The sequence below is a fragment of the Odontesthes bonariensis genome, chromosome 19 (genome assembly GCF_027942865.1).
Source record: "Odontesthes bonariensis isolate fOdoBon6 chromosome 19, fOdoBon6.hap1, whole genome shotgun sequence".
Taxonomy (NCBI): Eukaryota; Metazoa; Chordata; class Actinopteri; order Atheriniformes; family Atherinopsidae; genus Odontesthes; species Odontesthes bonariensis.
Window position 1 is genome coordinate 15,761,265 of NC_134524.1, and position 25,361 is coordinate 15,786,625.

General features: G+C 41.8%; 1 protein-coding gene across 10 annotated transcripts in view; it reads right to left on the minus strand.

Moving 5' to 3' along the window:
• Nucleotides 1–25,361, minus strand: part of mark2b (MAP/microtubule affinity-regulating kinase 2b) — a 52,042-nt gene that overhangs the window by 3,717 nt on the left and 22,964 nt on the right. For 2 of the 10 annotated variants that reach the window (XM_075450980.1, XM_075450987.1), the window contains exons 4-20: nt 23,927–23,975; nt 23,665–23,730; nt 23,299–23,369; nt 22,886–22,942; nt 20,968–21,204; nt 19,776–19,895; nt 18,705–18,807; nt 18,483–18,595; nt 18,267–18,305; nt 17,818–17,875; nt 16,070–16,221; nt 13,841–13,935; nt 10,832–10,978; nt 6,886–7,152; nt 4,277–4,303; nt 875–913; nt 63–172 (exon numbers count right to left, since the gene is read on the minus strand). In XM_075450980.1, the coding sequence (XP_075307095.1) occupies nt 63–172; nt 875–913; nt 4,277–4,303; nt 6,886–7,152; nt 10,832–10,978; nt 13,841–13,935; nt 16,070–16,221; nt 17,818–17,875; nt 18,267–18,305; nt 18,483–18,595; nt 18,705–18,807; nt 19,776–19,895; nt 20,968–21,204; nt 22,886–22,942; nt 23,299–23,369; nt 23,665–23,730; nt 23,927–23,975 (1,750 nt within the window). The remainder of the gene's footprint in view (nt 1–62; nt 173–874; nt 914–4,276; nt 4,304–6,885; nt 7,153–10,831; nt 10,979–13,840; nt 13,936–16,069; nt 16,222–17,817; nt 17,876–18,266; nt 18,306–18,482; nt 18,596–18,704; nt 18,808–19,775; nt 19,896–20,967; nt 21,205–22,885; nt 22,943–23,298; nt 23,370–23,664; nt 23,731–23,926; nt 23,976–25,361) is intronic. The other 8 variants (XM_075450982.1, XM_075450981.1, XM_075450984.1 and 5 more) reach the window with 8 other exon arrangements.

The following is a 25,361-nucleotide window of genomic DNA, read 5'->3' on the forward strand; positions in this document are numbered from 1 at the left end:
CCCTGCTGCCATCGGAGCAACTTTAGATATCTTCTTAAAATAGAATGCAGAAGTGAACGAACCAGTGTTACCAGATCCTGGCGAGGAGTTGTTCTCATCGTTGTTGGAAGAGGAGGAGAGAACGCCGCCAGACGTCTTCTCCGACTTGTCCACAGTACTGCTCAGCACTGACCTGTGTGGAGCGATGGGAGGGTGGAGGAGGAGGAGGCCAGAGCGGAAAGAATGGAGGAGGAGGCGAAGAAGAGTTGAAGAAAAAGACAGGAACGGGTGGAGAAAAGGAGGAGCGAGGATGTGGAGGAAAAGAGAGCACAGAGAGAAAACAGGGACAAAGTTTGAGAATCGAGAATAATTTCAAAAAGTTGGAAAAAAAAAAGGGGACGAGGAATGAGGAGGGATTGAGAGGAAGAGCAAATGATGAGGTTGTGGAAATGGTGACAAAAGGCTAAACTTTTAAGGCGCCCTTGTGTGTGTTTGTGTGCGCACACGCCTCAGATCACAACATGTGGGTCAATTATGAGTGTGAGGGTATTTCGGGGCCGTTTGCACAGAAACACACATTTGGGCGCTCAAGATTCTGATATTCTCACACACCACCATGCAGCTCACCCTCCACACCATCATTATAAATCTCTACGTTGCTACTATTAACAGCTACAGTCCCGTCCCCTGATTGGTTAAACCCTCATCACCATCACCATGTAATTATAATTAAACATCACATCTCAGCCCCCCTCTCCCCTCCAATCACAACAAGCTCAGATCATCTAGTGATTGGTCCCAGTCTACTGATTGGCAGGCAATTTGCTACAGTCTGCAGGGTTTTAGGTTGTTTTTTTTTCGGTTTTCGAGTATTTCAGGCCGTTCTGTGTCTCACCTGCTCCCCTCATCCCGACCCTCTCCCTCATACGGACTCCTCGGAGAAAATCAACAAAAGTTTAGTTTTTGTTTGAAGGCTTGGGGCAATATTTTGTCTCTTACACAGAACATGAATCAGCTTGCTGAACACAGTCACGCTGCTCACCATGCCTACCAGATTCTTCTAATCCAACCACTTAAAGCCTTGGTACCGCATATCCAAATTCACGCCAAGCACTCAAATTTAAGCCAAGAGTCGCCCTGAGGATCCCACAATGCACTATGGGAAGCTGGTCCAGCTCATACCACTCCGCTCTTAGCAAACACTTATCACAGCTCCACCTCTAAGCAGCCAGTATTAACATGTAATGGGATGAAAAGATGAATGGATGTTAGAACTAGAAATATAGTGTGTAATTTTGGTCGACTACAACCTAAAGAAAGCTACACTTGGCAGTTAGTGGGTGGGAATAATTCTAGACAATTGATCTCAAACGCTGGGACACACCCAAGCAGACAGTTGGGCTCTTGGGAAGCATCTTATCGTCAATGATTTATTGCCGTCCTGTACTGTTGGAAGCCCTCGCATCGACGTAACATACAACCAAAGCAGCACATATACGGTAGAATCTGGCAATTTGGACTCGGATTGGATCGCTCAGGTTGTTCCCTTTTTAAACTGAAGAATGTGTATTACGTAGAGGAGGAAAAGTTGTTGGCCCAGCAAGTGTGAAAAGAGGTCTTGCTTTTGTTTTTCAATGTCACAGTAGATGAAGGCCTAGTTCAAATAAATAAGAATCTAAGGCTGCAAGAACATCAATAGGCCGCTCTATTTTCATACAGCTAGAAGTTTTTTGCTGCTGTATAAAGGTTTAAAATATCGTATATTTGAGTTTTACCTTTAAAGTACTGGCCTTACAAAAATATACTTCCACCTCTTTTGCAGATGTGGTTCTTGTCACTGGATTGGTGTGTCAGGGCCATTTTTGTGAGGTGCAACTCGTTGTATGAATATTAAAACTTAGTCCAGGTGGATCTTGAAAATCTGAACCAACTGCCAGATGGATTAGAAAAAGGTAACGGATGGGCCGGATCTAATATAATGAAGCAGAATGGAATGAGACTGAATGGAACCGATTTTGAGCAGTTTACAAATAGAAAAGGTCAGAATTAAGTGGCGAAACGAAAGCTACAGCTATAAACAAGCAAGCAGATCATTCCAACAGGTTGGAACGACACAATATTTTGAAATGGCGTACAAGCAGGAAAGGTTGGGATTTCGGGAACAAAAGTTTGCGATGAATGCTTTGAAACAAGGATGCAATGGTTTGGAAATGAGTGGTTGGCATGGTGAGGGCGAGTCCTGTGGCTGAAAGAGGTTAGGAGCATTAATGATCCCAGCGCTGCGATGAAACCAACCTGTATTAGTGACACTGGACCTACATATAGCCTGTTTAAGACACTCACAACCTGAGGATAACACCTTAACTGCAGCCTAGGTAACATCAAACCATCCTCAAATGATTTTCTCTCATACCAGCAGACGAGACAAGGAAGCCAGAAAAGCAGGCGACAAACAAAGAAACACAAAGACAAAACAGCAACACACATGCAGACAATGGGAGGAAAGTGGCATGACAAATTCAACAGTTTGTGGTCTAAAATTCATTCTGTTGGTAACGTGTATAGTATCTCCTGCAATAGAAGCTTAGCTTTTACACAGGGAGATATGACAGGTGGGAGAAGTGGAATAGAGTTACACATAAATATCTTAAAAATATTTCATATATATGATGATGAAGAATGAAGAACTGCTTATGCCATTTTGTATGCCCTCAAAAGATTCAGCTAAATGTGAAGGGATGCAAACATGTCTCCCAAAGGAGGGAGACTGCCGTGTCATGGGAAAACAAAGGTTTGATTAGATGATTCCAAAATATACATCACTAGTTCCTGAGAACCATAAATATACCCAAGACCCCTCGTGCATATAGCATTATGGTAATATGTTCACCCCATATTTAAACACTTATTCACTTTAAAGTAAATTTTCTCTTGTTTTTAAGCAAGTAAAAAGCTGAAAGGAAGTTCACCATAATGTAATGACAATGGGATTATATTACACCCTCAAACCAGCAGGTGGAGCAATGGTCCACACTAAGCAGGAAAAATGCTCTACCTGCTGGTTAAAAGCAACCAATACAGGTGAGTGTGACAGGAGAGTTTATGTTCATATGCAAGTGTGACATGTCTCCATATGCGATTTATCCAAATCAAATATGTGTAAGAAGATGTGAAAAAAATGTGTGTGTATGTGTAAAAGTCTTGAGTATACATAGATGGAACGTGAGTGTGTTCTTGAAGTGTAATCTGAAAGTGTGTGTTTACAGCATAAAGGTGTTTTCCAGCCAGAGTGGGTCAAAGCCATCCAGGTCTGTTGCTGCTGTTGTTAGAGAGCCAGTGACAGAGTGAGAACAGAGAAATGAATGAAAAGAAGAATGCAGCCTCCAGGAAAAACCAAAAATAAAATAAATTTTTTTTTAAAAAAGGTGCAGCCTGAGAAACACTGCAGCCCCGTCCCTCCTGGGTCCTCTCCTCCTCACTGCCTCGGTCCACAACTAAAACCTGCTACAGCGACGGACTTCTAACCAGCTACCATCACGTCCGAATCTACTGATAACACAGCTTCAGTGGCTGCGGGAAAATGCAACTTTAGTGACCAAACTGATTTCAGCAAAGAGATGAGATGGGTGATGGTTTGGAGGGGTTGGTAAGTGACATTAGCTTGGATAATGGTTAGCAATATTAAAAAATGCTGGGAAGGTTACACATCTAGACTGCTTCTATCACCGGGCCACTTGTGTTTCTTTAAATGTTTCCCTACATCGCTCAAATGAGGGCACAGCTGTACCCACGTCTCAAACTTTGATGGGATCATTCAGCGAGGTCAGCCATTAAGGCTCGACCACAATCTGTGAAGCTACACAAGGATACGAGCTCACACAGGGTGTACCTGGAACATGAAAAACAGGGGGCGAGGATGAGGTGGGTGGGAAGGACGGTGGAGGGATGAAGAGGAAGAGGGGTGAGGTGTTATTGTACTACATAACGATGGAGTGGGTAAGTTAGGTGAGAGGTTGAAGTTAGTAGAAAAAAAAAGTAAATAAAAATGGGCCAAAACACGGCACTCAAAATCATAAGTCTCAAAAAAAAAAAAAGGGCCAAACCACAGATTAAAAAAAAGGGAGTGAAGAAGGCTCAAGGCACGAAAGGAAGGTCTCAACAAAAAGCTGGACGAAACACCAAAAGGGGAAAAGTATATATATGAAAAATATATATATAAAGAAGAGAATATACGTGTGTATATATATATATATATATATATCAAGGGGTTATATTTAACGTTGGGTATGTTGCCTACCTTCTTGGAAACCTGAACGAGAGATTTCTACAAAAACAAAAGAGGGATAAAGAAAGAAAGAGAAAAAAATGTATGTATAAAACGTACGTATTGATGACTTTCCTGTAAAAGACAAGCTGCCCTCAGAATAGCAAACTTCAAAGCTTAGTGTCAGTCAGAAAAAAAAAAAAATGAAAAAAAGTCCTGACTTACTTGGAACTGAAGCAACAAGCAGAACCAACATTAAATATCAAAATCTGAACAGACAGAACATCAGTGTTACTGCAGTGGACTTCAGTGGGTTTAAATGCTGGGATTGTTAGTGAGAATGTGTGAACAAATGTTATTAAATGCAGTCTAAAACACTTCAGGGGGATTAAACGGGGCTCTGTGGGAAAAATTCATTAACACACTCCATCTAAAACAGCCCTCCCCCACACCCTCCCGGTATGAAAAGAAGCCCTCCTCCACATACACGCCAGTCTTAGGTGTTCCCGAAGATCCTGAAAAGAAGCGTTTGTGAGGTGAAAAGTTCAACTGTGATAAGGAAAAAAAGAATGAAAACCACAGAGTAGTCAAACAAAAAAACAACACAGGTTAAGAAACAACTTCATCTTTTAACACACACTGAGAAACTTAATGTCATTCCTACACACATACACCAACATGTTGGGGAAAAAACAGACAAAACATCCCCCTCCAGACCGAGCATGAGAGTAACGGTTACGTTAGAAGATATCCTCATGGTCGCCACCACTTTAGCTTCCTACAGGCACAACAAGATGTGTGTGCATGTGTGTCAAGGTGTCCCCACTAGTGGTATTTATAGTTAAAGGAAAAATGATATCTCCGGTGTAACCATGGATACTGTCGCCACGGAGCTAAACTATCTCTGAGTGGGAGGCCTGGAGAGTGGCTGTGCCTGTTCCTCCGCCTCTTCGCCACGCAAACACACACACTTGTTTCTATATCCCCATGAGGACACTTCATTGACACAGTGGGTGCCCTAACCCCTCCTCCTTTACTTTAACCATCACACCTGAATGACTTAGCCAAACGACAACCTAAATCTGAACCCAAAATGAAGAGTTAGGTCAGTCCTGTCCTAAACTGCCCTCACTAGTCCCTCGATAGTTAAAGTCCTCACTTGGATGTAAAAACAAACCCTTTACATTCGGCATAATAGACCAAACACCTTTTTTTTTTTTTTTTTTTTTTTTTGAGATGGCAAAACCACTAAATATAAACCACACACACTTCCCTTTTACTTTCCCAGAATGCACACATGTCAACACATATCTATAATGAACCTACGGGGTTGGCTGGCGACAACAGCAATGACACATCTCAACCTCTCCTGCCCTCTCAGCTTTCTGTTCTCTCGCTGCTCACTTGGTCCTTCCTCTCGCAGCCCCGCTTGCGCACGACCCTTTAAGCCCTCACATCCTGTCACTTCCTCCTCTGTGTCTCTTCCATTTTCATAACCGCCTCGAATAAGAATAATCCTTGCCGCCCTTCACCTCAGCCTCCTTTCCTTCCCCTCATTTATGACCTAGCTTCATAAATAGCTGCCGTCTTTTGATCAAAATGAATGATGTCTTAAATGCTGCGGATGCCAACTCGTTTTTCACAATCGAAATGTGAATATTCCTACAAATATCAGCTCAATCAAGTTTTAGAGGCTGTGATATGCACAATAAGTGCTTATATGTTCTATATTTCTATTGCTGCCAATAAAACAATCACATCAAAACATGCTTTGTCTAATCAATCCAAACTCGATCTTGTTGTACCACAAACCTCATCACTTCCTTGATTATGATGCAGGGATCTGTATTTATGTTTATTTGCAGTCAGTCCTACATACACAGTCTGCTGTAAATGCTTGAAAAAACATGCATTCGTGACCGGCTAAGTGTTAAGAGTTTAGTTCACAACAACTAGAACAAAAATCAAACCATCAAACACTTTTGTCTTTCTTGGCCACTATGACCTAAGGTCTGAACCAGCTCTAATTCAGCTGGCACCGATATTATCATGCATTTGTCAAAAGCCAAAATTGTTTATTGCCTGAATGACAGAGTTAGAAAGTAACAGCAAGAGTTTGTGTTCATAAAAAAATAAAATAAAGAATAAATGAGAAAGAATCTACTGTAGAGCTTATTTTAATCAGGTACCCATAAGAGACGTTTCAACTGCTGCAACCTGCACTGAAAGACTGAGATGAAAACTAGGCCAGGAACATGGAACCACAACCAAAATTACTCCCCAGTCACCACTGCTCCAGACAAAATTACAGAGGAGACACAGCTGTTCCCTTCCTCTTTCTTTCTCTTCTCAGCAGAGTTACAGATCAGCACTAGTTCAGTGATAGATGAGACCAGCCCCTATAAAGGAACACTCGGATAAACCAGCGATGACATGTGCACACGGTACCAATGTTGGCGAGAGGAAATGAGCACATAAAACGACTTGTAACATACAACTGTTTGTATTTCTGGTTCACCGACTTTCTTCTGCTTCGCATCATCATCTTTTCTTCCTCTTATTTTTACTGCCTTCTTCTGCAACTGAATCGAACCTCAACTGTCCTCACTTTAGATGTTATCATGGGTTTGTCCACTACTCACTTGCGTACAAACTTGGACGTGAACTTGCTGAAAATCCCTGTGGCCCCGTGTGTCCTTCGTGCCTGACTGTTGCCATGCGACAGGGATGGGGAGGCAGGGCCGCCAGGGTAGGCCGAGCCCTGCTGGTCCCGGGCACCGCGCTGCTGGCCCGCGTGGAACGTGCTGCGGATGGGCACCCCTCTGGAGAAGTTGGTTCGGTCCGTCGCTGCTGAGCTGCTGATGTTGTGGGCAGACGGGGAGGCACCGGGCGCCCGCTGCGTTGCGGCACTACAGGGGAGGGTGGAAATGAAGCAAAATGGAAGGATAGATGATAAAGAAAAGGTGACACAGAGGACGAGAAGGTGGTCATGAAGACAAGGAAAGAGGTGTGAAAAAAATTGAAAAGGGATAATAGATTGGAAGGTGTGATAAGCGTTAAAGAGGAGGTGCAAATGAAGAAGAATGAAAAAGGGAAGCAAGAGGGGAGCAAAAGGAAATATCAGCAGCAAACAGGAAGGAGAGAGAGGATGAAGTGTAGGAGGTGATACAAAAAAAAGATGGAAAGAAAGAGAATGAAATAAACAAGAGTGTGGAAAGGTGTGGGAGAGAAATACAAGTTAGACGAGCACTGAAACCTTGTCCTGAGCCGTTTACTTTGGTGTCAGGTCATACAAGCATTCATGTCTGTTCAAGGTCTGCCGTCCTGATGTTTCCTCTAATCCACAAAGTCAGTCAAGTCAGGTGAGTCACAAGTAAACACAAACAGTTAATCCTCTTTGTCTTAGCCGAAGGGCAAAGCCTCACAAAGCTCCACACACACGTGTGAAACACAGAGACACGCAAACTTGCATCTCCTACAACAGCGTGTGGCACCAGCACATCTGCAGCAGATGGTAAGCAGGCTAAAGCACAAACGCACAGGAAGGCAGAGCCAGCCTCATAATGCCAGAAATACAGAAAATGAATATACATCTGCTGTAGAGGGACCACACAGCACAAATAGTTCAGGTGCAGGTCTCAGAACGGTGCCATTTGCAGCACCTCCAAATGCAGACCCAAAGAAAGTCTTTGCTCGTGCCTTCTCTAACGTACATGTTAGATTAGTCACGAAACGTTTCGAAACGGGTCACATCCAAAACTCAATCTGTAATTATCACAGTATCTGTGCCACGATGAATTACATCAGCGTTTCTCCGTCACTTTGTCACCACTTGCCTAAATCTGAAGCTTTCTTCCAAAGACAACGACTGAAACTGAACAGTCCTGTGCGGTCCTTCAAATAGACTAAACTCTCTAGAACAGGAAGGGGGGGGGGGGGGGGGGCTTTTCAGTGAAGACTACAGTCAAAGCGTGTGATTAACACCTCAACAATAGATGTTAACTTGATGTGGACATCATCAAGATGGCCAATGCGCACAAACTCTACAGACACTTGTCAATTATGAAGGACACGACTAAAAATATCAATGAGGAAGACCACAGTAATATCTTCCAACAGATTTATGTGAGTCATTGGCCTGTTGGCACTGAAAAGAAGGTGCGTTAGAACGAGGCCTGGGCCGTGGTCGATTTTCAAGTTCGGAGCACATTAGCGTGTTCTGTGCTCTGTTCACACTTGGCATCGACACTCACACCTTGGTTGATACAATGACAAGCAGTCAGCTCCCAGTGCGTCAGTTCACATCTGGCATTAGAACGTCTCCCGCGACTACTTGCGATTGGGATCTGGTTCCCAACACACATCCAGCTGTGGGCACCTGACAGTATGTCACGAGGTTTGCGGTTTGTGTTTATTCCTGAGTCTCATGTCTGCCTGTTCTTCATTAACAGCTACATCTTAACATATTCTAGATGGCCATATTATGTAATAGATGTCAGATCAAGAGAAAAATACTAGAATTAAAATGCATTAAATCATTTGTGACGTTCGAAGCTCTGTCTGAGAACACCTCTCCTGGTTTTAGACACACAAACCTAAGCTTTTAAGGTTTGTAGTTTAAAAAAAAAAAAACTCTAAAAACAAAAAATTGAAATCGGTTCTCCTTCAAAGTAACTTTACCATCAATAAATGCCTTCATTTGTTGTGTGTGTCGCTTTAACCTTGCGAGTTTTATGTGTCACATTATTTTTTTTTTTAGAGATTCATAAACATTAGGACAAAGTCAATAAATCACAAATAAAGTAACAGATTTTTTTCTTTTCCTAGAAAAGGGGAGGGGGGGGACTGGATTAAAAAAAAAAAAAAAAAAAAAAAAAAGGAAGGCATCAATGGGAGTTTGGGGAAAAAGGTGCCTATTTGTCAACCAAGGTGGGGTCTAAGTAATGGAGTGGTACCTTCTCTCCAGCGTTCCCAACCAGGTTCTGAACAGCCCAAGCTCACAGCTGAACGATGCATGCAACAGAACGAGACTTCAACGCAGAGCAGACAAAACCACATACAGCCAGAGGGCCACCTTGACATTATCTCAGCTGGAATTTGAGTCTGACATTAACGTCTTTATGCTTTCTGTTGTGTCACAGAACGGGAGTGGGTCTGTGTCGAGGAGCTTTCAGACCTGTGCTGTTGGCAGTTAAAAGATATTCATGTTCTCAAAACCGCCCTCTAAACAGACACTGTCAGGCACAGAAGCAAATACACAGTTCTCACATCGTCCTACAAGACAGTCACGTCAGTGCTCGGGTTTTAAAGGGAAAAGCCTTTAACCAGTCAAACAAAATATGTCATAAAAAACAAAAGGAGAAAAACATGACAAAGAACAGGCGCACACACAGTATGATTACAACGTTTGTCTCTCCCCAGAGAACTGTTTCCACCACCTACCTGCACAGCCAACCAACACAGGTCGACCGGGCGGATTACAGTTTATAGGTCATAGATTTCTGATTTTTGATTCTGACAGTTCACCTTGGAAATCTGGCCAAAAAAAAAAAAAAAAAAAAAAAAAAAAAAAAAAAAAACTGTTTTCAAAATGAAAAAGTGCTCAATCGAAACTGTTGTCTAGATGTAATTTTGAAAATCTAAGGCTGAACAATGCGCTGAAAAGTTGAAGGGAAAAAAGCTACACGTCAGAGGCAGAGTAGAGTGAGAAATGCCAGTTTTATGAACCATCTGGCTGTCCAGTTACGGTTCAACAGGTAAATGTGCAGTTTCACACTGATCGCCAGAAAAAAAAAAAAAAAAAAAAAAAAAAAAAAAAAAAAAAAAAAAAAATCAATGTTGACGTTTTCACACTGGCACACTTTTTCTGAACTCTACACTCTAGTTCCCGGCTGTTGCTAAGTAACTGGTCGGGTATCTCACTATGATAATGTATATAAATATACATACCGCAGATCTTAGTTTAACAATCTGATACCAAACGAGTATGCTCCGTTTCTTCACTTCTCGTAGTGACTTGTTACAGAGAAGAAAATATTACCCTCAAGGAATTCCTTTGGGTTTTTACAACGGAGCTAAAGCGCACGTTTCCATATCTGAATACGAAACACCCATCATAAAATAATGAGGTGTACCTTTTTTTTGTTGGTGTCCTTTTACTGTGTCAGTGCCGTTTATGTTTGGCAGTGAAGTTGTGAACCTGATGGACAAGGCATTTGCAAAGCAAAAAGGTAAAAAACAAAAACAGCCCCTCTTCAGGGAGTAAAACAGACTTCTTTAATTGATCTCACCATTAGTGGATCAAAAACATATTGGCAGCAGGTCACTGCTTAAAGCCAGGTTTTGCCACTGTGTGAATAAAAGGGAATTAAATAGATTAAAACAGAGGAGGACGAAGGAAAAAGCTGGCGCTTCTTTAATCTAGCAGCAGTGAATGTTTGCAGAGCCAACACATCACTTTATCCTTTCTTCATCTCTCCTTTGCCCTCTTTGTCCATTTCAGTGGAGATGATGATCTGATGAGTAAGTGCTTTTTCCTTTGGTGTCGAGTTGTGTGAGTGTGACTGTGTGAAACAGAGTGAGACTTGCCTGGGCCGTGGTGCGTGCAGGTCAAAGGGGCATGGATGATTGGAGGAGGAGAGGGACTTGTGGTGGCGGGAACGCGAGGAGGAGGAGGAGGAGGAGAGGACGGCAGCAGCTGAGGCAGTGGACGCACGGGAGCCCGGAGTGTTTAGGCTGGGTGGGGGGGAGGTACGGGGAGGAAGAGGAGGAGCGCCCCGCCCGAAACATACATCCAAACACACCCACAAACATGAATGAGCAACATGGTTAAGCACACCCAAGAGACACACAGTCAACCATTCACATGAACACAAACACAGTGGGCGGGGTTTGTGTGAGGGTGGGCAGGGGGGTGAGGTGGAGTATGGTTAGAAGCAGCACTTATCAAACACAGCAAGGGGGAGGGAGAACAGATACAGGAGGGAGAACAGAGAAATAGGAGGGAGAACAGAGGAATAGGAGGGAGAACAGATACAGGAGGGAGAACAGAGGAATAGGAGGGAGAACAGAGATACAGAAAACACATGCAGTAAAGAGGCTTGAACTAACAGAGTTGGTTAAACCACAACAAAAAGCTAACAGAGCACAAGAGAGACCAACTGTGACAGACAAAGTCAGACAGAAATGTGCAAAGTCATAAAATCCAGACAATTCTAACGCGAGGACATACTGAGAAAGCTCACATTAGAAAATGCCTGTTTTACATTTCTCTGCATCTCTGATTCAATTTCCATTTATTATGAAGCAAACTGCCTGACACTGTTGGGTAAAAAAAAGTTCTATGTAGATTAAGTTTATGACTTTAGCCTTTTTATTTCATTCACATGCATCAAATTTGGTACTAATGGCTTCTTTTTTAACTCCAAATGTCATATATACAGAGATTGGGGCAATTCAAAAGGTTAGATTAGCTGTTCTAGTGTCCCGTGAGTGTTATATCACTGACTGATCACTCTGAGATTCCTGGTTTATAGGTTTGAACCATCTTGTTACTCCTGCCTGCCAAGCAATAAATTTATCCTTCATCCATCTTTCCTGTTTTTATCCTCGACTCCCACTCTTCCTCGCAATCTTAACTTTTTGGGTTCCATTTATACAATCCAAAAGTTTTCTAAACTACTTCCCGAAGCCTTTGTTAATCTGCAAGGTTGCTATAGCTACAAAGCTCTGCACATTACTGACAGCTTGAACTTGACTTTGTCCACACGCAGAGAAAAGCACAGTGAGGGACAGCGGAGGGTGGTACCAGAGGGAGACAGAGAGATATCTCAAGAGAGCAGACAAAATGGCCAATGAGAGAAAGAGGGACATTTATAGAGGTCACCCAACAAGAGTTTACCACACAGAACACAAACACACAGCCGAGAGAAACACACTCTCTCCGACGAGGATTAGCTAGGCTGCGTGATGGAAAAATTACTTGAGTTTACCGGAAAATACAGAGTGCGGCAAGAGTTTCAGCACATGTGACATTGTATGTTTGAACTTGTGAATATGTGTCAATGCGCAAGCTTAGTATGTGTGGATGTTTCTGTGTATGTGTAAGCCTATTAAAAGGTGAGTTTAGGGACCATACAGCACCAGTAAGAGTTAATATTCCATCACAAGTCTTTCTAATCTCCTTAGAGAGAAGGAGAAAACGAGAAATAAGAATAAAGATTAATATAAAGACAAGGAAGTAAGGAAGTAAAGAAAGGAGGTGCCAAGGAAATGTGAGTGACTTAGGATCCAGAGGAACAGCAGCTCAGACATAGATTAAAGAAAACCATTAAAGTGGAAAAAGACAAAAGGATAAGAGACAGGGTGGGTGGGGTGTAACAAGTATAAAAGCCCAAACTTCAAAGCATTAATGATGACCAAATAAAGTAACTTCAAAATGAAGGCAGATAAAAACCACTATGTTAGCAGAGGCTACCATGGCTAACAGACCCACAGAACTAAAAAAGCAATGTCTCAAATGACCACTTCATCACCACGCAGTGCACAGCGAATGGAACAATGAAGAGGATGAATTTGACCAGATACCACTCCTTGCACATAGATTCAATTCAATTTTTCATACTGTAGATCAAGCACTATACCGGGAACAAAGGGGTCATTTGAGATCGACACATGAATAGGTAATAAAGCAGTATGAACCATGAACACTGCGTCAGACTTGGGATTATGTTTGGCTTAATGTTTAACGCTCATGAAAAAGCACACAAAGCATATGGCTGGTTAAGAGTGAGTGATGTATGCGTAGCTCTATGTGTGGAGACGTATGGGTTGTGAAGCTCCAGAAGTAAGCGGTGGCTGAAATTCACACCATTAACGTCGCCGGGGAAGGGAAATAAAGCACGGAGACATCTTTTTGTTTAAAAAAACGTATACTTTTGAATGAAGACTGTTAAAGCATCTCCTGTTTAAAGTGGCTGAGGAGGAAAAGAGAGATGGATTGATAAACTGCATTTAGGAAAAGGTAAAATGAGAGGGAGTACATCACACTCCACAATTTCCCGATCCAGAGAAGGAAAAGGGGTAAACAGTTGTTTTATTTAGGAACATATCCGGGAAATAGTTCATACTACACTAAAAAATATATCAATTGACTGCGTTTTATGCTGTGCAACCGGCTGGAGTGAATGCAGGTACGCGTATCCCTCAAACTTCCTGCTCTGACTGGCAGGTCTCCATGTGACCACCATGGGCAATCTATAATCTACTGGAGGTTTGGCCTACATTCCCAGGAGAGCCTGATTTTCATGTCCAGGAGGCCTTACTCCACCCTTAGAGGAGTCAGTGGCCAGCTGGCAGCGCTCTGGAGACTACCCGCCAAAATCTGGGATTGAGTCACCGAGACAGCTGTGGGACGGCTTCATTCACAAACCATCGTGAGCGTGTTCCTATTATATGCACGTTAGTGAGAAAGCGGCACTGTCTCACTTCCAGTGATGACAGTGTAAGGACGACTGTATTTGGGCGTATTTGCGCTTATCTCTCGAAAACACCTCTTATTTGTGAAGATGTGTGTATTTTGAGTGTGTGTTTGTGTACCTGTCCTTGCCGTTGTGAATACCCTGGCCAAGCGTGGCTCTTTCAGTCAGCGGGGAGTTCCGACTGCGACCTGTACCGGTGGACAGGATGCTATTCTGAAGAGGGAAAGCAACAAAATGTTGGAAAAACAGAAATAACCGAGTTTGCAGAGTGGCACACTGGGGACAAAGAATGAAGTGATGGCATTTAAAAGGTGACTTGCACAGGCTTACCAAATCAGAATGGACGAGTGTCTTAACACACACATATATTAATTTATTACATACATTAAATCATTGAATTATCTTTTTTTTTTTAAGCTTGTCCAAATTATCGTAATTGAACTACTTTAAGCCTCCGCACTCCTGCATGTGTGTTTTCCATTACCATCACTGGAAAGAGTTATTTAAGGAATTTGGCGATGTCACCAAAGTCCTTGAGTGAACTTAAAAATCTATTTAAAATTATTCAGCTCTAACAAGTGCCACCAGAGTTACGAGTTGTCAATCAAGCTCAGTTTGCACACACACGGTTCGAAGAAGACTTTTAATGGCGCGCAGGAGACAAAAATACCCACGTTGACCACAGCTCTAATAAGACTCGACACAATTTCCTGTACATACAAGACCTAAACAGTTACTTTGTTATTGATTTTGGGAGCTGTTAAATGGCACATGTCTGATAATGCCGAGGTCGAACAAAGTTGAGACTGCCATGTAACCTACACTGCATTGCCAAAAAAACTAAACAAGCCATCACCTGGGTTTAACTAAGGCTCCACATCTGAACAACTAATGGATTGTTCAAACTTGTTCAAAGGTTAAGAACTGTCCAACACATTAACGGCGGTAGGATAGCTGTTCTCCATTTGTATTGGGACTTAACAGCTCTGGAGCCTTAAGAAAGCCACATGACCGTGAGGCCAAGCTAGGCAAAAAATGGATGCAACTCTGAATGAAAATAAATGGAACATTCCATAAGCTTATCAAAACAGTGCGTGCTGTAATCAAAGCTAAATATGGCTCAACAACATATCAGAGTGTAGCCTTTTTTTCTTTCTTCCCTTTTGGCCAGGCAGCGCATTCTCATAATTTTTATGCCAATTCTGTTAGCTGACATTGTTGGCAGGCATTTCCTCAGTAAGTCATAACTGAGATGAGGGGCTGGTAATTGATGTCAGCTGAGTGGATAACAGAAGAAAACAGATAGTATAACATAAAACAGGACCGTCTTCGAGGAAGACACTCTAAAATACCACAGCTATTAAATCAATGGTGCTTGAATTCTCTTAAGCCACTTTAGTGTCAGGGTCCTGTTAATGCTTAAACTGGCTCACTGGATTGCTTAATGCGACACCTGAATCAGCCAAAGTATCACAAATGCTCACAGTAACGCGAGAGCTTTTCCTATTATGACAAGTTTAAATGGCTGCTGTAAAAAATGACATACACTGTTTTGCCAATTATGCTGATCTTTGGACCTTAGATATGAGATAAATTATGGCTGATGCCAGCGAAAACTGAACAGAAAATATGTCTTTCAAGTCAGCTTTTGATTTTCTAACACCACACATAGGTGAAGCCGTTTCTTTGAAAATACTACAGTCCCGGTGTGTACTTCGTTTTTGCATCGGTGTCGTCTTTTGTTGTTTTAACACTGTACAGCATGGCTAGACAGGGCTCTCCTCTACTTCCCTTTTCACTGCAGACCGATGAGGATGGGATCAGCTGCTCACGTTCGCAGCGCTGTGTAAGGCCGTGACGACAGAGACGGGACAGAAAATTTCCCATTGTATGGACTGGTCATTGCATTGTTTTACAAAGGTCACGCCCAGTTAATGGGAAAAACCGGACGCACGAGAATTCATTTTATCGATTTGGATTTCCAATCTTGGATTGGAAATTCATGCACATGGAAATGTAATCACTGTATCCCAGATATGCAAACTGAGATCATGGACAGGAAACGTGCCGTGTGGAGAACTTCCTGCAAAGACGTTACGCCTACTCGTGAAGATTCTCTTTGCGGTGTTTTCTAGTTATCGTTTAGTAACGCTCGCATAAAAAGTTCATTTGGAGCCTTGACAAAAGGCAGAACTTAAAAAAAATACTTTTACAAGACACTACCCACAAAAACCCAAAAGTCATGACCCACCATATAATTGCAATGACGCCATTTTTAGGGTTATCCAGCGCAGTGCAAACTATAATACATTAAATGTATTAAATGCGATATCGGTGCGGCTCTTACAGTGGAGGGCGTTGCACTTTTCTTGCGGTCAGAGGGGACCAGAGGGCTGGCCGGCACCTTGGTAGTAGAGCTGCCTGAAGAACTTTTCCTCCCAGAATCCTCCGCTGCAGATCGGTTGTCTGTCTGACCTCCCCTCTTGGAGTAGGAGGAGCCTAGAGGAAAAAGAGAGTGTGCATCAGACCATCATTTCCAGAATTTAATCGTGGACTTCTCCCCCCCTTTGATCTTTGATAACCCTCTACTCTGAGATTACTCTTGTCCTCGACCCACTTCATTGTCCTTCCTTGTTGATTCTCCACATTTTTAGTCACGTTCACACTCTTTCTTATGTCAACCTTCATTTCAGGAACTGTCATGGTCATCGTATGTCTTTTCAGAAGTAGTTTGACTTCTATTTTCCATTTGAATAGCGAAAATAAATAAAAAATAAGTTATTTTTCCCATATTTTGAGACTGGTTGTCATCACAAGATTATGGAAACTGTGTTTATTGTGTAACTGGAAAATACAGGCAGCAACACTAAAAATCTCTTGATCCGAGTGGCACACAGCAACAGGACAGCTGTCATTACGCACCTCCCTCTGCCGATTATTGTAAATGCTCCGATTATTGAATAAAGGTCTAAACAAACGGCTTTGTTTGTCTTGACAGTTTGGTTTGTTTAGTTTTAAAATCCAGCATGGGTGTTTTGTCCAGTGTCCTACAGGTGCTGAGGATTACACAGTGCAGCAGACTTTTCTCTGCTGTGGCCCACCAAACTGCCTCCTTGGATGATTTTACACATTATTCATGAGAAGTATTAATGTACTGGTGTATTTGGGCTTTTTTTGTGGGAGGCAAGCGTCACAGAGCACACTGAGGTGCACTGGGCACAGGGAGACGTGTAGATGGCTGAGCTTTTTGCCCAGTTTTGCCCAAATCAGAGGAGAGGACGAGTGTCGGCATTCGACCTGCATTAACAACCAACGTCCTCAGATACACAGGATTACATAATAAAAAAAAACATCTAAAATAATCTGGAGAATTTATCAGTGTGCATGTCGAGATATGAGGGAAGCTAGGAGGAGCTATTCATCAGACCTCATCAATTTTGCACGCGATCAGTGACACAGAAAAGAAAAGAAAAAAACAAACAAAAAAACATGAAAAAATAGCACAGTCTTAATATTTAGGAGACCTAAAAAAAAAAATAAAAAAAAAAATAAAAAAATCCACAAAATGATGCTTTCGTGAGTTTGTGTTTTAATCAAGCAGTGCCCGGTTTCCCATGGTGGAGTCAGAGTGAAAAGCTGCTCTGACTACATGTTTAATCTTCTTTCTTGTATACAGAAAGAAGAAAGCAGTAGCTCATCAGCTCAATGTGGTAAAATGTGGTCTCAAAATACATTCTTTGCTTGTAGATGTCCTCTCTCAGGCTCCATAGTCTTGTGATGGTAACTGATCTCAAAATATGAAACCAGAACTCTTCATTTGTTTGTTTTTGTGTTATAAAAACAAGAGAATGAAGAATCAATTATCGTAAAAACTTTTTAGTCCATTTTAACCATAGAAAAAGAAAGGACCCCCCCCCCCCATTTCTTACATAAAACAGAATTCAATGATGGCAATCTTCTAGTAATGATCCCTTCTTTGACTCTTTTCCCAGCTTTGTTCGCACACCTCTTCAATCTTCAAACTACAAACAAATTACCCTCTCAATCTCATCCCCATCTCCATCCACTTCCCCCCTCTCATAAAACCAATCTCACCCTGGTCGGTGGCTCTGCGGTTCTGAGGCTTCTGGTTGGATGACACGCTGCGCTGTACCTTGGAGAGGCATGACGGACACAGGTCAGTGCAATATCATTTATGTACCGGTGTTCATACAGACCAAATAATGAAAGAATTCAACCCAAATCCAGTGTTTACAGCTGCTCCTCATCTACATGGCTGTTAAAAAACAGAAACAGCCACATTCAAGAGCCCAGGGTGGCTGAGATCTGCTGTTGGTGACATGTGTTGCAGGTCTACAATCAAGAAACTATTAATTAGATACATCAGAGTGGATTCCCCAGGTGTTTTTGGTGTAAAAACATGGCCAAGTGAGCTTCCTTATGTCACTGGCTCAAATTGGGAAACTTCATTATGCGTTAGCAGAAGACATTACGTGTTCTCATTATATCTTGTGGGGCGGGGAGGGTGCATTTATGTTGCTTACATCACTTCCTGGCCGTGGCTTGATGACACCTTCATCCAGCTGAGGGGAGGAAAAAAGAAAAGAAAAAAGGTCTTAATATTCTAAGCAAAAAATGTGAACAGTTTATGGTGGAGTTGCTCAACATATCATATACTGTCTATATAGAAACACTGTCTATTTAGCAGTGAAACAGGCCAGCCTTGAGGAATGTTTGTGAATGTGAGAGAGACTGTATACCTCAGCGTTCCTATAGTCCAGAAGCAAGTACGTAGCCATCACATCATTGTACTTCTGGGTCACCAGTGAGTCCTGGAGCTCCTCTTGACAGTATCCCATCTGCAGCATGATGTCTGCACATACAAAGGAAATGTGGTTGATACTTAGAATTGTGAACGTACTGTATACTCTTTAATGTCCTCGTCTGTACACAAGAGTGTGCGAGTGCCTTTTACTGTGTACCTGTTCTCCTGGGGTCCTTATAATCTGGCTGAGGTTCAATGTAGGGTTTGAGTTCTTCCTCCTCATGGCCCACATTCATCCATCGGTCCCTCATTATCTGCTGCTAGGAGCAAGTCAGACACACACAGGATGACATGAGTTGTCAAAAAAAATAACAATAAAGGGAAGAAAGAAGCTGGAAAACATCGATCAATGTTTATTCTGTTGCTCATTTATCCTTCGTAAGGTTTTACTCTCAGGAGCAGTCTGATGTTTTTACTGCCAACATGCAAGTAAATCTCCCCTTAAGACAAAACTAGAGATGTTACACTCACTCTATCTCACAGTCAAAGGTCTTCAGACACAACACTAAAGATGAAAATGGACATCATAAAATCAGCTTGAGTTAGACAAAAATCGAGGGCAATCAGCAGTGTTATTGATCCACTGAGTGCTTCAAGCAGAGCAGATTGCTCATTGTTTGATGCAAACTGACTCAACCTGCCAGTGGAGGCTCCTGACCCAAACTCGCACACAAAATCTAAAGTAGGTGCGAATGAAGTGTGACATGGTATTTCTAACACTAGAGCTTGATGTTTCTTTACAGGATTGCTTTAAAGTTTAGCCTGACAAGCCAAAAAACAGGAAAAGTTCAAACTTTCTTTCAAAGAAAGCACTTTAAACATGACTTCCAAGGTAGCAGGTGCTGTTTATTTTCCTGCCTCTGGACTTCATTTTTACCTCAAACAAGTGACCATCCATTGTCATTTTGTGGCATCAAATTTGGTAACTCCTTAACCCTAAACTAGCATGTATTTACTAGAACTTTAAAAAGCACTTTACACTTCAGCAACAAAGTCACATATGCTTGATGAAACGAGGCCAAGGATACAGTACTTTATGTGCGGCACACATTAGCAAACGGGTGGTCTGTATAGCAACAGGGTATTCTCAGAATGTCTCCAGGATATCAAGTTACATTTTAAAGGAACTGGACTGATGATTTTATTGCAGTGAATGGGATTTATTTACTTGGGTATCCTTTCAGCTAACTTTTGATCTGTGTATTTGTGTCAGTGCAGTGCAGCATACCTCAAGGCTGCCTCTTTTGGAAGGGTTCAGGATCAGGAACTTTTTAAGCAAGTTCTCACAGTCAGTGGACATGTAGAAGGGAATCCTGTATTTACCACGCAGCACACGTTCTCTCAATTCCTGCAGATGGAGGAGTACATTGAAAGCAAACAGTTGATGCATGTTTATGTACAGAAAAACACTGTCTCATCCGTATTCTGCTACTAAAGTCCATTTAAAATCAATTGGATATAGACATCAGCTGTGGTTGCACCTCAAGTGAATAATATATTTTAAAACAGTAGGACATTCATTCACAAAAGAGCTGGTTAGCATTTAAAAAAAAGAAGAAGCTAGGATTCTAAGATATCTGTAGCATAGTACGTGGGTGAAATAAAGCAGAATAACATGCATTTTGTGGTATTTTGATTCCAGTCATATCTGATTATTTCTGATTTCCTGCAATAATACAATTACACACTGAGGAGGTTCATGGATGTGGTGACCGCAATCAATACTGATGTAACTTATAAAACCACCTCTCGAGCAGCTAATTCTGTCTGCACTTCATTTTGATAAAACATAATCAATTTAACATGGCCGATTAAAACCGTGACGGAAAATTCTTACTTTGTAAATTTTACACGTTTTTTTGGCATCAGTTTCAAACATTTTGTTGTAGATAGAATCCGGCAAAGTCAAAGGAAGGAAATCTTTCTTCCTTTAAGCAAATGGCAAAACCAAATAATGTAGGTTTTAGACTGAATAAACCTCGATTGCTTTTCACAGGCATGCTCATATCGGTTGCATCCGGTTTAATGTCACATTGGCCTCCCAAGATGAGTCTGCACTTTTAGTATGAGTCGGAACAGCACTGAGTGTTACAGGTGGTGTGAATGATTGTGCACAATTATAGTTGACAGAAAACATTCAATTCTGTCTGGTTTGAAAACCAAATTACCTGGTATCTCAACCTGTTTGGATGCATCACAACACCAAATACCATTTTCAAAACAAGTACCTAGACTCACACAATCATAAGAATTTGCACATCCATGCTGTCTAGAGTTCAATTTCTGTATTCAGTGAGCCAAGAAGAACAGAAACTATCATGACAAATACTAAAACCACCCACAGAACACAGACATCTGTTTCTATAATGTACATGAATACACACACATATACACACAAAAAGTCTCTCCTGTTCCCAAACCTTGAGGTTTTGTCCATCAAACGGCAGCGAGCCGCTGACCAGTGTGTAGAGGATCACTCCCAGGCTCCAGACGTCCACCTCAGGCCCATCATACTTCTTGCCCTGGAAAAGCTCTGGGGCTGCGTAGGGCGGGGAGCCACAGAAAGTGTCCAGCTTGTTCCCTAGAGTAAACTCATTACTGAAGCCAAAGTCTGCTATCTTGATGTTCATGTCTGCGTCCAGCAGAAGGTTCTCTGCCTGCAGACGGAGGACATGTGGGGGACGAGAGGAGAGAAGGCAGGAAAACAGATTTATGTTGCACTGAGCTAGAGGACGGATAAGAAACATGAAAAAAAATATGGAAGAAATCAAGAAAAATCTAAATTCAGGAATTTTCCCCCCCAAATTGTGCATCAGACCAAAAAAGACCAAACATGTCAGATTTATTTTGTCTGATATGACAATGTTATGAATCTATTTTGAGAACGGAAACTGCTTTTCTGCCTTCCTTCTTCCAAACAGAGATCAGAACTGCAGAAAGTTTAAAGCCACCTTCAAGAAGCTAAAGGAGGTTTTCAGTGGCATGCAAACGAGTTTGATACAGAACATATTCCACCTACTTAAAGACAGTCGCGCCTTTCTATGGAGGAATCAAAAACCAAAAGGAGGAGGAAAAGGAGGAAAAGGGCTTTCAGGGTAATGATCTGTGGCTATCAAGACACACACAATGGGCAAAGTAGGCTGCCACAGCTTACCTATGTGTGTGTGCGTGTCTGTATCTTTAATGCTAAAGTGAACCAGCGAACAGGGAGGCTGGGGTTGCCTGGCAACAGGTGCACTCTCCTTTTCACTTGCTCTGAATACTCAGCTTCGTAGTGTTTGAGCGAGTGAGCGAGCGAGCACATAAAAAAAACCCTAAAAAAAAAAAACCCACTGACATCATCTCTAACCTTTGGTCTAAGAAATGAATGAACACCAGTTTTTTTTTTAATGATTTATACGTTACTTCAATATCATGTTGCTGATTTCCATTAACATTTTAAACTGACGTATACGTCTCTGATGTTGCTCGTCATAGCAGATATGACACATAGCACAAGAAAAACTGTAATACTAGCGTTTTCACCTTGGGACTCAAAGTAAGCGTAGAATAGTCTCGACTATTCATAAAAATTGGCACTTGCAGAGCAGAACCAACACGCGTTAAGCCTGTGTTGGATTTGACATTACGTCCCTCAGATAAAGACTGATTAGGATAATGCGCAGGATGGTACGCATTACAATAATGAGAAATGCATATCCAGCAGTGACCTCTCATTTCCCGTGCTGCCACTTCTTGTTGGTGACAACAATTACCTGAAAGTATGGAAACTGCAACACGACCTTCATTGTCAAAACACTGAAAATTCTTCTTGAAAAGCAAAAACATAATCGCGTGTAGAAAAAAACCAAACAAAACAAAAACTGCAATGGCGGGTTCTTCCGGGGTTACTCTAACAGCAATCATGATAATGTCTAAAAGTCTGCCTTCTGGCACAATAAGAGGATTTAAAATGCTGCATAATGTGATGAACCAAAATGACCTGGAAGCTTAAAACCGAGTGCGCATGTTGTGAATCAGTTTAGTCACAAAATTCCTCGAACTGACTCGGAAAAACACAAACAAAGTCTAAAAAGATCCAAGGGCAAGCATGATAGGGGGATTGTATACAAACCTACGCTTCCATGGATGTATATGTATGCACGTTTAAACCCGAGCATTGAAACAGGGCTATTAGATCACTTCTGTGATTAATCTCCGGGTCACTTGTTCGTGAGGGAGGCATTTAATCTCAAAAATTTTAATCAAATGAAGATTAATGGGGAGAGACGGGGAGTGGGAGCTTCCTTTGACACAGAATAAACTGTAATTCAATAATGTGTGTGAATGCACTCTCACCTTGAGGTCTCTGTGAACTATACACTTCTGATGGCAATACTGCACTGCTGACACAATCTGGAGAAAGACAAAGCGTGTGAGAGAAAATGAGGAGGAAAGGGACAACGGGGTGGACGAAGTGAAATACGTAGACAACGAGGTGTATGACAGCGAGAGGTCTTCATTAGGATTTTTATCAGGAAGCAATCATGAGGAGCTACTGGGGATGCAAGATTTCAGCAGTTCTCTTACCCGTTTATATCTTAATGGTCAACAGTCAATCATTGAAAGCATATATAACAAAAAAAAATGTATGTTGTACAGTCCAACTTTCCTTAAACGATACATGGAACACGTGCAGTAATACAACAGAAGTCTACGGAAAGAAAAACACACAAATGACAGTTTTCCAGCACACACACACAAGCACACACCTGTCTGAATTTGGCACGTGCTTCTTTCTCCTTCATCCGGCCATGGGCCACCAAGTAATCAAAGACCTCCCCTGAGAGACAGGAGAAAGAAGAGGAGAGCAGATTTGGTGTCACAAAGGTGGCCGAGGGAACACTGAACTGACCACTGATCTTAAAGGACCCAAGAATGACAACGAGCTAAAATTGGCGCTTTTCTGGCGATCTTTTCAAATCTCAGTTTATTATTCTTCCCAGATATTATGTTTTAAGGGTAAATCGACACAGAACTACTCATTGTATTTAAAATGTTAGTCAGGGCCCATTAGTTGTTAAACTTATTGAGACACTAGGTGCAGAGGCAATGATTTCACAGGGTAAAGCTCTTACCTCCACTTGCGTACTCCATTACCAGGTATAAAGTCTTCTCTGTCTCTATCACCTCAAATAGCTTCACTGTAGATGGAGAGAGAAAAGCAAAAAAATTAATCATTAGTCAGGGAGGGGAAGTAAAGTGGAGGAAGATAAGGCGAGAGGGGGGGAGATAAAAGCAGCAAAAGAGAAAGTAATAATAAGAGTACATGACCTCGAAAGACCAATCGGGTCTCCGTGTGTCTTTGTGAGTGGACACTGTTGCTTTGGTGTGACTCACCTATGTTGGGATGATTCAACATCTTCATGATTCTCACCTCCCGGAAGAGCTGCGAGAAACGAGGCACAAACGCTCCGTCAGTTACACTGTTGGAGTGTGGAATAAGGAGGTGTGGTCGTGAAATGCATTTACATCCTAAATCCGACTGCGCTAATGCACATCATCTGAATTTGTGGCCAATGAGGACTACAGAAAGTCTCCAGATTCACCATTTGTGTTGGAGAAAATGGATTGAAAATAAACATGCTATTCCTGTTTATGAGCACGAAAGTCAAATTAAACAAAAATAAACATGGCTGGGGGTTAGTTTAGTCAAATGGGCAGAATTGCGTCACCAAATCCAAGATGTGGGGAGTCATTAAAAATGTATTCTTTTTTTTAATCATAATAAGTCAACATCTTTTTCAGGTATGAAGAGGTACTTTCCACTTCCTACAAATCCATTTTCTCTGAATCAGCAGATAAGACCAAACTAAACTTAATTGATGCCTTTTTTGGACAAGTTAACCCTTCAAACAGACAAGCACCTGCAAAACAAGACCAATAAAAGTTACAGCGGCCCTAAATGCAACTCTCTTTTAAAGCAGCGGAAGCCTGCAATATTTGCTCTGCTCCAAGTAATCCACTCGTCAAAGACTTCTGTTGTCCTCGAGAGTAGCATAAACCGCTTTCTCAAACATAACTTCAATATCACTTTACATCTGCAACCAAGTAAGAGCAGGAAATTAAAACTTTATAGCTCATGCTCAGCTTTAACCCTGTAACCCTCTTAGTGCCATCGAAATCTTGCCTTTTTATTCCAAAAAAAGTCAAAAACACTTATCCAGTAAGTTTTATCCTAGAACTATGTGCAGACTGATGAGAGCGATCAATCAAATCCTTTTAAAGGTAATTCTGACAAACAACATGTGTAAAATCCCAATTCTGGGATTCAGAGCTCTTTAAAATATCCGGGACTTTTATAAAGACGTGGAAAAATATAATGAATTTGGGACGACAGACAGCAAAAGTCTAAGCATGGAGACATTATTGGTTTTGGTCTTGAGGTTCTAATCTTTTGAGATTTTAACATTAAGTGTTCCCTGCCAATTCTGGTCTACGTACAAATGGATTTATATGTGCTTGCATCTTTACGTTTTATCCGAGTGTGTGACTGTTAGCATCTGACTGCTAACATTCGTGCGGTCAGAGTTTCCGCGTCGTCTTTTCATCGGGTCGAATGCTCTCCTGTGTCCATATTTGGAACTCGGTGTGTATTCTATGCCGCGTGTCTGTGGACGGATGAGTGGTGTGTGTGCATTCAGTGTGCAAGCACACATGGTTAGACAGTGTACATGTAAGTGGACAGACCCCACCCTGCCACCATCAAAGGAAGTAATTGCAGCTTGTTTCCTGTAATTAAAACTCTCCCTGAAAACTGGACCACTTCAGAAAG